The sequence below is a fragment of the Capsicum annuum genome, chromosome 2, assembly GCF_002878395.1.
Source record: "Capsicum annuum cultivar UCD-10X-F1 chromosome 2, UCD10Xv1.1, whole genome shotgun sequence".
In the NCBI taxonomy this organism is placed as follows: Eukaryota; Viridiplantae; Streptophyta; class Magnoliopsida; order Solanales; family Solanaceae; genus Capsicum; species Capsicum annuum.
Genome location: NC_061112.1, coordinates 134,100,172 through 134,112,655, shown reverse-complemented (window position 1 = coordinate 134,112,655; position 12,484 = coordinate 134,100,172). Strand labels below are relative to the sequence as shown.

General features: G+C 30.9%; 2 protein-coding genes across 2 annotated transcripts; one reads left to right on the top strand and one right to left on the bottom strand.

The window, feature by feature from the left end:
* Positions 1–679: 679 nt before the first annotated feature.
* LOC107859585 (ATP synthase gamma chain, chloroplastic) lies at positions 680–2,404 on the bottom strand. The gene has a single exon (XM_016704637.2). The coding sequence runs from the start codon at positions 2,038–2,040 to the stop codon at positions 907–909; it is 1,134 nt and encodes a 377-aa protein (XP_016560123.2). The 5' UTR covers positions 2,041–2,404; the 3' UTR covers positions 680–906.
* A 6,941-nt stretch (positions 2,405–9,345) lies between these two features.
* Positions 9,346–11,579, top strand: LOC107859584 (peroxidase 42). The gene is made up of 4 exons (XM_016704636.2): positions 9,346–10,135; positions 10,216–10,404; positions 10,678–10,843; positions 10,919–11,579. The coding sequence occupies exons 1-4, from the start codon at positions 9,917–9,919 to the stop codon at positions 11,326–11,328; spliced, it is 984 nt and encodes a 327-aa protein (XP_016560122.2). The 5' UTR covers positions 9,346–9,916; the 3' UTR covers positions 11,329–11,579.
* Positions 11,580–12,484: the final 905 nt, after the last annotated feature.

The following is a 12,484-nucleotide window of genomic DNA, read 5'->3' as shown; positions in this document are numbered from 1 at the left end:
AATGAAGTTAGATTGCATCTCCCTCTGTTCTATATAGATACAGATCTAATGAGGAAGTCATTAAATTACTCTCCGCGGTGGTGAATGTCGAGCAGCACTTCTGCATTTCCAAATCGCTACTACTTACTAATCTGTTTTTGGCATTTATTACATTCTATTGATCCATATAGTAATTACTGTGCTGTAGTAGCATCAACATATACATTAGAGTCAGACATCCTTCCAGATTTAGTTATCAGTGAATAACCCTCATAGTATTAGAACAGTACTATATGCTTAGACATATGCCAACATGTTTAAAAGAGGAGAGAAATCACCCTGGCATATGATTCAATATTTATCAGAAGAATGTTCCTAGATCATCTTCTACCAATAAGTGGAAGAGATCTGAGTCAAAGCTGAAGTTTACAATGTATCCTTCTTGTCCTATCGAACCTCATAGCAGATCAGTTTACAGAGCTGTAGTTTTGTCATCAAAACTTAAGAGGAGGACAATCCATGCCATATTCTAAAAGTGTAACTGGTTGATGAACTCGGTCTATTCTGCTAGACTTGTGGTGCATCCATATGTAATCTACCTTTATATTTCTTGGTGAAACTATAAAGACTGGATGCACTATACTATGACATGAGAGCTTTAACTGGTCTATGCAGTTTGATACTGTTAAGTTGAAAGCAATTTGGGGAAGTGAAAATTTCAGGCTTTCAATAATTCATGTTTTACAAATATATCAGAAAAAATTGAAATACAAATATAGGTTTGGTCCGGCCTTGTGTACAAAATATAATGTGGTTCTCTTCTTGTGCACAAAGTTTGTACCAGGTTGAGAAGCAGAAAATAAAAATTGTCTGGACTTCATTATTGTACCTACAGAGAAGCACAATTGCAGGGGAATCTTCGTATGCTTAAGCCAAAGCATCTGCTCCAGCAACAATCTCCAATATTTCTCCTGTAATCTTTGCCTGACGCTGTCTGTTGTATACTCTAGATAGGTTCTTCTTCAATTCGGATGCATTATCTGTTGCACTGCTCATGGCACTCATCCTAGAAGCCAGCTCACTGGCTAATGACTCCTGCAATGCCCTCAAGATTTGACTGTTCAAGTAAAGCGGCAGCAAGGCATCAAGAATCTGAACAGGGTCCTGCTCGAATTGCAAGATTGCTGAAAACTCAGCTGTCTTGGTCCTCATGATATCTCTTTCCACTGTCAATTTCCCTTCCTTTGTTGTCAACCTAAAGAACTCGTCTTCAGCTGCGTCGACACAGTTCCCGTTGATGTCACAAATTTCTCCCTTCGGTGACAATGGAAGCAGGGTGTGAATAATTGGCTCAGATTTCACTAAAGACACAAACTTTGTGTACAGAAGCTCAACTTTGTCGACCTCTTCACTCACGAAAAGCGAGAAGACATCATCAGCAATGGCCTGAGCATCTTTAGCAGTGGGCAGGTTGCTTCCTTCAAGAAACTTATCTACAGGAATGTAAGGCCTGCGGAGGAAATAAGAATTACCCTTTTTGCCAACACTGATAACAACGTAATCAAGGCCAAGAGCTTTCAAATCTTTAATCCTGGCCTCAGCTTTTTTGAGGATGTAGTTGTTAAAACCGCCACAAAGACCACGGTCACCGGTGACAACCACCAAAGCCACTTTCTTGACAGGTCTTACTTTCGTGAGGGGAACGTCAATGTCATCTGTTTGAAGCTGCTCATTGATGTTGTAAAGGACCTCAACCAAAGTCTCGGAGAAAGGCCTAGCACCCACAACCGCTTCTTGAGCTCTTCTGACTTTAGCGGCAGCCACAAGCTTCATAGCCTCAGTAATCTTCTGTGTGTTCTTGACAGAATCAATTCGATCACGCAGATCACGGAGACCGCATCGAACCGTGGCGGCTGATGATGATCTTGAGGGGTTTGAAGTGCCTGATGAGTTATGGTTAGGAAGCTGAAAAGGGCTGACAGCAGAGCGGAAAGAAAGCGCAGAGGAGTCAGAAAGAGATGGTTTTGAGGACACCAACATTGTCAAATTCGAGCAAGACATGTTCTTCTTTTTGCTATCCAATGCAAAGTAAAGACGTGGCCCCTATGGGGGAGCAAAGAGGAGGAGAAAGAGGGAGATAAAGATTGGGTTTTGTTTGAGGGTACTTTTGATTCTTATCAAAATGGTGGAAATCTTGGTGTTTGGTGGTGTGGGGTGAAGGGAGAAGGAGGGAATGAGAGGTGGAGGGAAAGAGCAATAGGATGAGGTTTTTGGATAAGGGATTTAGACCGTTGCAGATTGCGGTTGTGACTTGTGAATGAAAACTAGTATGGATTTGCTATTATTATGAAAGTGGTCGGTCAGATTTTTTTATTTTTCTTACTTGTAAGTATTGTTTTTAATGTACATTTATTTAGTCAACTTTACAAATGCAGTGTCAAGTGTGAAAAAGTATAAAAGATCATGATTTCAAGTATTAGTAGAGGCGAAAATCCTATCCCGGAGGACAAAATTAACTAGGTAAATGTACAGATATTGTGGCTAACTGGACCATTTTGCATAGTTTGGAGTTAAATTTCTCTTGTGAAAAAATGTTCATGCGTTGGAAATTTTTGTTGGGACTCCTTCCTACATTTTTACTTTTCCATATTTGATTTCATCCTTAAAAAATAATAAATAAATTAATAATTTTAGTATACTACATTTATTAATTACAAGTCATCTAAATATTGAAAAATAAATTATTATTTAATGATAAGTATAAAATAAATACAAAATAGCAAATTATTTTTAATTTTTCAAACTTGACAAATAAAGTTGGAGGGAGTGGTAAATAAAGTCATATTTTGATAAATATTATAGTAATAGCACTTCACAGAGGTTGAATTAGATATACAGTTCCTTACATATATTGCCCCTCCTATTAGCTGTCATGTTTTTGTTCTTTTGCCTTTAATTTGAGTTTTTTAACTTGAGCAGAGGTTCTATCGAAAATAAACTTTCTACTTTTAAAAAATAGTAATAATATCTTCGTACATTCTATCTTGCTAGATCCCACTTTGTGAGAATTTGTCGTTGTTATTGGCGTGATCATTGATGAGAACGCTTATGGTCATCAATGTGTAAGGTCTCTCAGCGACCCCATTGGATGGTCTCTCTGCTGGAATATTAGTCACTGGATTTGTACTTGGTAGATATTTCATGCCCTTGTTTATATTCTCCATTGATACATAATTTGAGTGGTTAAAGCACTAAAATTTTAGTTAATTACCAGCTTTTCAATGTCATAATTATTGCTGTTTGGTGGGTTCTAAATTGAGTTGTCTTAGAATAAAATGTTGCACGATTACTATGAATACACTAAATGTGATTTTTGAGTCTAAATTAAAGAAACTAATTTATTAGTTGGGAGGTTATTAGCTCGAAATTGTGACTTTTTGGCTATTGAACGTTGAGTTATACTTTCTTAAAATCAATTTATATGATAATGTTTAACCGAGAACACCATTTTTGGAAAAAAGAAGAGCTACTTTTGGTACATGTCAAAAGAAATTTTTGAATTTATAATTTTAAACATGACGTTTTAATAATTATAAGATCATGTCATTAAGAGTAAAGTGAAAGAATAATATCAAGACCTTCAACATCTTACACAAAAATACAGTAGAAAAAGAGAAAAAAACATCTTACACAAGGGAAAAAAAAAGTATATAGCAATTATTAGATAGGAAATTACACCTTATACCGTAACTTTCATTTTTTCAATTGTAGCAAATCTTATAAAAAAAATAAAAAATAAATTAATTTTTTTTTAAAAAAAAATACAAAAAAGTAATTACTGAAAAGGAAAATAAAGATTTAATACAACTAATATGCAATAATCCTTCCTTAAATATAGTTATCCTTAATTATTGATTTCAATCCACCCTAAATCTCTCTAACCATTTTTCTTTTCTCCTATTTTAATGCTTTCATTAAGAGTTTCCATCTTCATACACTACCTTCTTTTTATACACCATTTAGTTGTTCCAGTCACAAACGCTTTAATGAACAAGCACGATCAATATGTCTCCAAGGGAGCACTACTTGATTAATAAAACTTTAACCCCATCTCCTCAATTTGGTTGTGATTGAAGGGTAGTAAAAGTTGCATACATAGACATGAATATTGTATTTTAATGTTTTTTGGTGCTCATTATTGTTGTCTTTCTATGATTGTTGGTACAAATAAAGTTTAGTTTTTGTTTTTAAGCAGTTTTTATTCGGTGTTATGTTAATTTAACAGTTGTTTTGTATTTCACATCGTTGAATGAATTGAATATCAATGAAGTTTGTGTCAACTGGATTTACTGCAAATTTTCTTTACAAATTGTGATTATTTTTTTCAGTATGAAAGATGACAGTGTTCATTAAATCTTAATTTAATACAAACGTAGATGTGATAAAATCTAGATTTAAAGAGAGAAGCACATATTGTATGGAATGAGTATATAAATTGGTATCACCTAAATTTAATATCGCAATCTATACATATCAATTTATCTATCTATTCATACAAATGTGACATGTGAGAAAACACTTAATAAACTGATTCCATTCAATTTATAATCTTAAGTATATCTTCTTAATTGAATATCACAATAACATTATACTCATTCCATATAAATATAACATGTAAGAAACTATTTTATAGACCTTGAATGTAATATTGATATTATACAGGTTTCATACATAAAATAATTCAAAAAATACAAGTTTGTATATTTATTTCATACATTAAAATAAATAATAACGTATAATTTTGGTGAAAGTCGATTTCTATACCAACTTCTGCAATCATTATACTTATTTCATACTAATTTTATACAGAATTCATACACGAAACAGTTTAATAAGTATATACAAGATAATTTCACTATATTATTTTTACACTTCGATAGAGGAGAAGGAGTGGAACAACCTAAATCAAATGAAGGTCTAGAAAAATTAATAGGGCTACTATTTTCGATTATTCTAGGACTTCTACTCGGAGGAGTAGAATCGAATTTTGGTTTAGACATAATTCACAATGGAGAATGAAAAAAAAACAAACAAATATATCAATTTTATGTTTTTCAGAAAGAAGATGAATATTATCTTAAACCCATTTTTTTCCAATGAAAAAAATGAATATTATATGAAACCCATTTTTTTCCAATCTTGTATTTTCAAGGGAAGAATATGAATATTATATGAGTAAGTTAATGGAATCAGAATTTTCAATAAAGTTTTGAAAGGTTGAGTATTAAAATGGAGAAAGAGAATAAAGTTTTGAAGGTTAGGGTATTTGAATAGAGATGGAGAGGTGATTGAGATACTTTTTCGGAACATTAATTTGATTTATATATAATCTTCTTTCAATAAAGTTATCTGATAAAAATGTGCAATCTTTTAAATATAAAATAATATATATTTACCATAATTAACAATACACAATTTAAGGGGAATATTGATTACAACCCTATAAATATGGAATTGATTTTAAATTATATAATAAAAAATAAATTTTAAAAATACAATTAAAATAATATATCTTTTAATAAGTTGCTATAACTTGTAACTAAATTGATATTAATGCAATTTTCTAAGAATATTACTAAAATTTAGGGAATAATTTTCTCTAAAAAAATTTGCCGGGACTTCTTAAATATAAAACTCACAAAAGAAAGAGCCCAATTGAAAAGAACATGTAATCAATCCATCATGGGAATTTGGCAAGGGGCAAGTGCACAAGTAACAGTAGTTGGGATACTTTATTTAAAGAATGGTCATTTTTATAAAGCTTTAAAGTTTAACCCCCATAATTAACTTCACAATTCTTCGAGATCTTTTAGTTTATCTTGGTATCGGGTCACTGGGCACTGCGAGATTAAAATTGATAATCGCTTGTATATCAGGAGTAGTTTAAAGTTGAAGATTTTTAAATCTAAATTTAGATCCAATTATTTGAACTTAACATCTCGCATGTGATTGTTTGAATTTCAGCCATTTATGTTTGAAGTTATGTTTTAATATTATCAATTTCATATTTGTATATTTGAAACTCAAAAATGCTTTAGAATTTGAATTTAGACTTTCGGCAATTTCAGCTCCAAACTGGAGAATTGAAACTCCAAAACTAGTAGTAATAAGTTTCATTCTCCTCAATATTGTCAAAACTTAAAGGTCTAATTAAATTCAAATTAAAAGAAAACAAACCAAATAACGACTTGTATTTGAAAAAGAAGAAGTAAAAACTATTTTCTGTTTGACAAACATCATTGATTATTTATTTTTAATACATCAGACAAATAAAGATGAATGAAGAGAGTAACATATACAAAAATACTTTTATGTAATTAAGACTAGTAATTATCTTTCTAAATAAAATTAATAAAAAATTATTATAATTGTGGTGCATTTATTTCTTTTAAAATTGGACGGAGGGAAAGGAAAATGAGGAGGAAATTACACTGTGAAGAATCAAACCTTCGCCAACAAAATAAGAGTTCAAATAACTAATTAACTACGTTACTAAAATTCTCTATTGGTGCATTGGGATAAGTAGGGTCAACTGCGTTGCGTAAGCAGCAAGCAGTGGGGGGCACTTTCATGTCACTGCTCTCATCACAAGTGTCGGTGCTCATTAAGCACTTGCACTCAAACTGATTTTAAATACTTCAATTATTTAAATCTTTATTGACTATGATATTTTTCATTAGAAAATATTTATTACAGAATTTGTTTTATCAAATTATTTTTATTAATTATATTTTAAAAACATAAATTTGAGTATACATATTTTATATAATTATTTAATAATAGGAGAAGTGTTGAAAAAACATAATAAAATTTTCTTGATTTTATAAATAACTCAATTGAAATAAATATTTTTAGTAAAAAGATCAATTAAAATAAAACGGATGAAATTTCTCCCATATTTTTACTTGTCAATGTTACTAAAAAAAGATTCAATCTAATTATAATCATCCAGTTTAGAAATTCAATAATTTTTTTTAATTTATTGTATTTTTTATATTAAATATTATTTATTTCTCAAATATTTTTTGAATCATTAAATTTATAATATTTAATTAATCTTTGAAAAGGATAACTCAAACATTTGAAAAGAATTAATCTTTACATTATAATATTTAATTAGCATTTTTTTACTAGTATATTAGTAGTTCCTGACATGTTTTTAAGTGCCTGTTTGCTTAGTGACGTGAGATGAAATTATGATATAAAATATATAAAATGTAGTTGAGGTTTTATTTGAATATGTAATTTTAAAATTTAAGTTATATTTTTTTTATAAATAAATTTTTTTCATAAGTTGTGAAATCTATTAAAATTGTCTTGATGATTTATATAATCTTATTAAATAAATAAAAGTACATAATAAAGTATAATATACCATCACAAAATTATTTTTAAAAAATATAATATTTATCGATCCAATGATAAATTTGGTGAATAATAAATGACAAAGTAGGAATTGATTTGAAGTGATCATAAATTTTGTAGGTGTTTGGCAGTGAAAAAAAATGGAGTTGAACTTGAAGTAGGAGTTGTGTTTGATTGTATCTTTTTGGAGAGATTTTTTTTAACTAAAGATAAAGTTGAAATTAAAAATAAAAAGTAAAAATAAGTTGAGACTTTAATAAAATAAAAAGATTTAAATAGAATTTGAAGTTGTATTTGGAGATTTTATGGTCAAACATCACTTTTTAATAAAATAAAAGATTTTTCGAAAAAAAAAAGAATATTTCCCATGATCAAACGAGCCTTTATGTTGGTGAGATTGATAGTTATATGAGATAGAAATAATTTAAAGATTGATAAAAATAATAATATGAATTATAAATTTTATCTATGTATGAAATAAATGATTAATAAATATAAATGGTAGAATTCTTTTTACAATATATAAATTTGAGAATTAATTTTTGTATTTGAAAGTTCTAAATCATTCTTTTTAAAAAATATAAAATTTCATGTCATAATATTAAATCACATAAACAAACGTCAATTTCATCTAATTTTATATCACAGTCATAAAATTACATATCCAAACTAGTAAATAAAGGACCCTCAGAGCGTTGTATAATCACTCTAAAAATCAATAATGCATCTCTCCCTTTCTTGGGATTAAATTAGAGTGAAGGCACTGCTTCCCAAATAAGTGTCTCTCCCTCCGTTTTAAAAAAATGACTTACTTTGATTTGATATAAAATTTAAGAAAATAAAATTTTTTTTTGAATCTTATAATAATAAATTAAAAATATGTCAAATGTATCAAAATATTCTTCAATCTTGTGATTTTAAAAATAATATATGAAAATTTAAAATTAAAAAATTATTAAAAAAAATATATTTATTTTAAAAGAACTAAAAAGAAATTAGATTATTCTTTTACAAAGAAGGAAGCACTTATTTATTTCTTGGTAGATGTCCCACATTGATTAAAGCTTCTCAACCATCATCATTTTTCTTAGGGTATCCCCTCTGCCAATATATATATATAGTACCACTTGACATGTGGATGTGCTTCTCACGTACATGTGTCCATGCAAACATCAGTCCAAACTCTTGTTTTTTCCTTTGGAATAAATGATCAATTACATTTGATTGTTTCTCATAAAATATTACTCTGCTCATTTTAAAATATTTATTTGGATATCTTTTTCAAAATACACTTAATCAAGCGGAGTGTTTGACAATTTCTCTACTGTGTGTATCTTAAGATATGGAGTAATATTTCTTTGTTGAAATTTTACTTTATTTATGTCCATAATTGTAGCGTTTGTAATATTCAAGAACAATAACGATGAAAGAAAATTATTTATTTTATCTTAGACTTCTGAGATGACCTGTGTTTTCAAGATTTGTGATTCTACATCCATTAGCTTTGCTTCACCAGGGAAAAAAATGTTAGTAATAAATTGTACTTCTATAATTTTCCATCCAATGTTTATTTATTCTTTTTAATTGGATATATTTTTCTTATCTTTTTACCTTAATTAACATCATGTGAGTCTGTGACGACACCTCCCGCTTTCAAGCACTGTCTTTGGTAAAAACGACAAACGGTACCGAAAAGAATACTAGTATTTCATGTACGTACGAAGCTACTATTAATTTACGTATTGGTTTCTTCACTTCTATGACTTTGTTGTCCCTATCTTTCTTTCTTCAATAGAATCTAAAATATAGTAGTAATATATTACTGCTTCTTTTTATATTACAAAAATATTAGTAAAACAATTGTGGGGTTGAAACCAAGATTTGATTGAAGTTTACGCAATTAAGTGAAGCCTAATTAAAATAATAAGCAACATGAAAGGAAAATATAAATAAATTCAACAAGCCTTTGTAATTTTTTTCTTTTTTTTGATGAAAAGTTAATTGAACCAAACTCTGAAATAATGAGAGAAAAGAAAATCAAAATGGGAAAATGTGTTTCCATGCATATGGTTATTTGCTAAAATCCTCAATCATACTTGTCACGATCTACATGATCAAGCACAAGCATATAGTTTAGTAGATAGGAAAAAACTAGATTAGTAGCTAAATTATTTCAGTATTAAGTAAAAGGTCTAACTCCTAGAAAAAATCTTGATAAAAGTACTCCCTTTGGTGAACTTTACTTGATTCAAATTCAAATTAATCAAATTTTAAAATGAATATGAAATTTCAGACGAAAGAAAGTTATCATATTTAGCTTATCGAGAATTTAAGTTACGTAAAAAAAAAAAAAAACCTTGATCAACTTTTTAAATAAATTAACTAACGATAAGCAAAACGTGACAATTAAACTTGAACGGACAGAAAAAGGTGATTTCATAGTGGGGAGTTTTAGCATTTATTTCCTTATTTAAGAGGATAGCTAAGGGATCTTCCAAGGAACAAGGAAAAAATGGCTTCCAAACATCTCTTCTTCTTTGCTAGCATCCTCTTTTTTTCAGCTGTCTCTGTATTAGCAGAGGAGAATCATGGCCTTGTAATGGACTATTACAAGGACACTTGCCCTCAAGCTGAAGATATCATCAGAGAACAAGTCAAGCTTCTCTACAAACGCCACAAGAACACTGCATTTTCTTGGCTCAGAAATATCTTCCATGACTGCTTTGTTGAGGTACCAAAAAGTTCTTCTTTTTTTAGACACCCTTTTTGAAGAAATGACAACTGATGTTTTTTTTTTTGGTGTGTGTGTAGTCGTGTGATGCTTCATTGTTGCTGGACTCAACGAGGAGGATGCTGTCTGAGAAAGAGACGGACAGGAGTTTTGGTATGAGAAATTTCAGATACATTGAGACTATTAAGGAAGCTGTAGAAAGGGAGTGTCCTGGTGTTGTTTCTTGTGCTGATATTCTTGTTTTGTCTGGTAGAGATGGCATTGTGGCTGTAAGTTTTACTAGACTTACAAGAACTTTTCTTTCTTGAAATGTTTGTTTCCTTTTATTTTTATGTCTACTTTTAGTAGTAGATCCGGACTTGTCGTAGTCATCAAGACAGTAGTTCATTACTCTCTGGGCATTTACTCTTATACTTGCTGCAGACTATTCCAATTATGTATTTCTTGACGGGCTTAGATATTTGTCTGTGTTTTCTAGTTTGGTTCTTAAAAGTGGTTTGGTTAAGTACTAGTAATATTTATAATGGACTAATTATACACAGCTAGGAGGGCCACACATCCCACTCAAAACTGGAAGAAGAGATGGAAGGAAGAGCAGAGCAGACATTCTTGAACAACACCTCCCAGATCACAATGAAAGCATGAGTGTTGTTCTTGAGAGGTTTGCCAACATTGGAATCAACACTCCTGGAGTTGTTGCCTTGCTAGGTACCTTATACTGTGTGCTAATTTTGTGTGTAGGAAATGAAAGCTAATTTTGTGTGATTTGGTGTTGTTGAACAGGGTCACACAGTGTGGGAAGAACACACTGTGTGAAGTTGGTACACCGTTTGTATCCAGAAGTAGACCCTCAGTTGAACCCATCTCATGTACCTCACATGCTCAAGAAGTGCCCAGACCCAATCCCAGATCCAAAGGCTGTGCAGTATGTGAGAAATGACAGAGGCACACCCATGATTCTAGACAACAACTACTACAGGAACATATTAGACAACAAGGGGTTAATGTTAGTTGACCACCAACTAGCAACTGACAAGAGGACTAAGCCCTATGTGAAGAAGATGGCAAAAAGCCAAGATTATTTCTTCAAGGAATTTTCAAGAGCCATCGCTATTCTTTCTGAGAACAACCCTCTTACTGGGACAAAGGGTGAGATCAGAAAGCAGTGTAATCTTGCCAACAAGCTCCACTAAAGATACTGCTTTTGCTGTGTGCTTGTACTCGTTATCACTTTTCCCCTTCCTCTTGTGTATATGTGAGGGAGGTAGCGGACAGTGAATAATGTTAGGAATAAGATGGTTTTCACTTTTCTCAGTGTTGTAAGTTTGTGTAGTGGGCATGAAAGTGGTGGTGACCATGTTCATTACATTCCATGTTTTGTTTGTAAAATTCACTGTTTTAGCCTACCCTTTTAAGTTATGAAGGTTTTAGTTTGATGTGTTTACTATGCAAGAGTGCTGATCTTGATGGTTCTTTGGACATGATTCTTGCATTAAGATTCACTTTTTAACAGTACCAGCAACTTTAGGTGGCATTCAATGATAAATAAAGAAAAGCATCAGGAAGTTGAGGCAGAAAAGCAAAATAGGCCTACATACTTTTGGATAAACTATGGTGAAAACAATTCTTTTTCTTTCAATTTTTAAAGAAAAAGTAAAAAAGAAGTTCCTTTACATGAGAAAATATGATTACACAACATTGTCATCACTTACGTCATGGCTGCTAAAACTAATAATGATAATAATATATTGAGGTTCAAACAAAGAGAAAGAGGACCATGAGTCTTATACAAGAGGGAAGACAGGTAAATGCCATTACTACTTTAATGTGGATAGTCGAAAGCAAACAAGAAATAAACAGACAGGTGGCTTGATTATAAGAGCCTATCATTCAAGAAAGAGACTTGTTTTGTTGTGTGATCAATTCACAATAATTTGAGATTTTCCCCTCAAGGAACCAAGATTTTTTTTTTCCTTTTTTAGTTTTCATCCCCTGTTCAGTATTTACATTAAAGTCTAACTCATCCAAATTCGCATCGGGTAGATTTTATTTGGGATACCACTTTTTATCAAAGATTTATTCATACTCAGAACTCGAAATCGAAAACTTTAATTAAGAAAAAAACAACTCATCCACTGCATCACATTCTGGATGCATACTTTGGTGGTTACCAAGAAATTGAGTTGGTTATACCTTAAGATGAATTATTGATTCAAGAGTGAAAGTATACAAACATTACACTTTGCCACATTATACTTTAGCATATAGTCATAGTCCACTTATAGCCATAGGTCACATAGCTCCCTAGACCAGAACAAATATTCAAAAGATCACTCGAGGAGGATTCTT

Excerpts from the sequence above, each read along its gene's own strand:
- LOC107859585 (XM_016704637.2), bottom strand. The coding sequence starts at position 2,040 with ATGTCTTGCTCGAATTTGACAATGTTGGTGTCCTCAAAACCATCTCTT.
- LOC107859584 (XM_016704636.2), top strand. The coding sequence starts at position 9,917 with ATGGCTTCCAAACATCTCTTCTTCTTTGCTAGCATCCTCTTTTTTTCA. Across the intron at positions 10,136-10,215 it reads TCCATGACTGCTTTGTTGAG|TCGTGTGATGCTTCATTGTT; the intron begins GTACCAAAAAGT and ends GTGTGTGTGTAG. Across the intron at positions 10,844-10,918 it reads TGGAGTTGTTGCCTTGCTAG|GGTCACACAGTGTGGGAAGA; the intron begins GTACCTTATACT and ends GTTGTTGAACAG.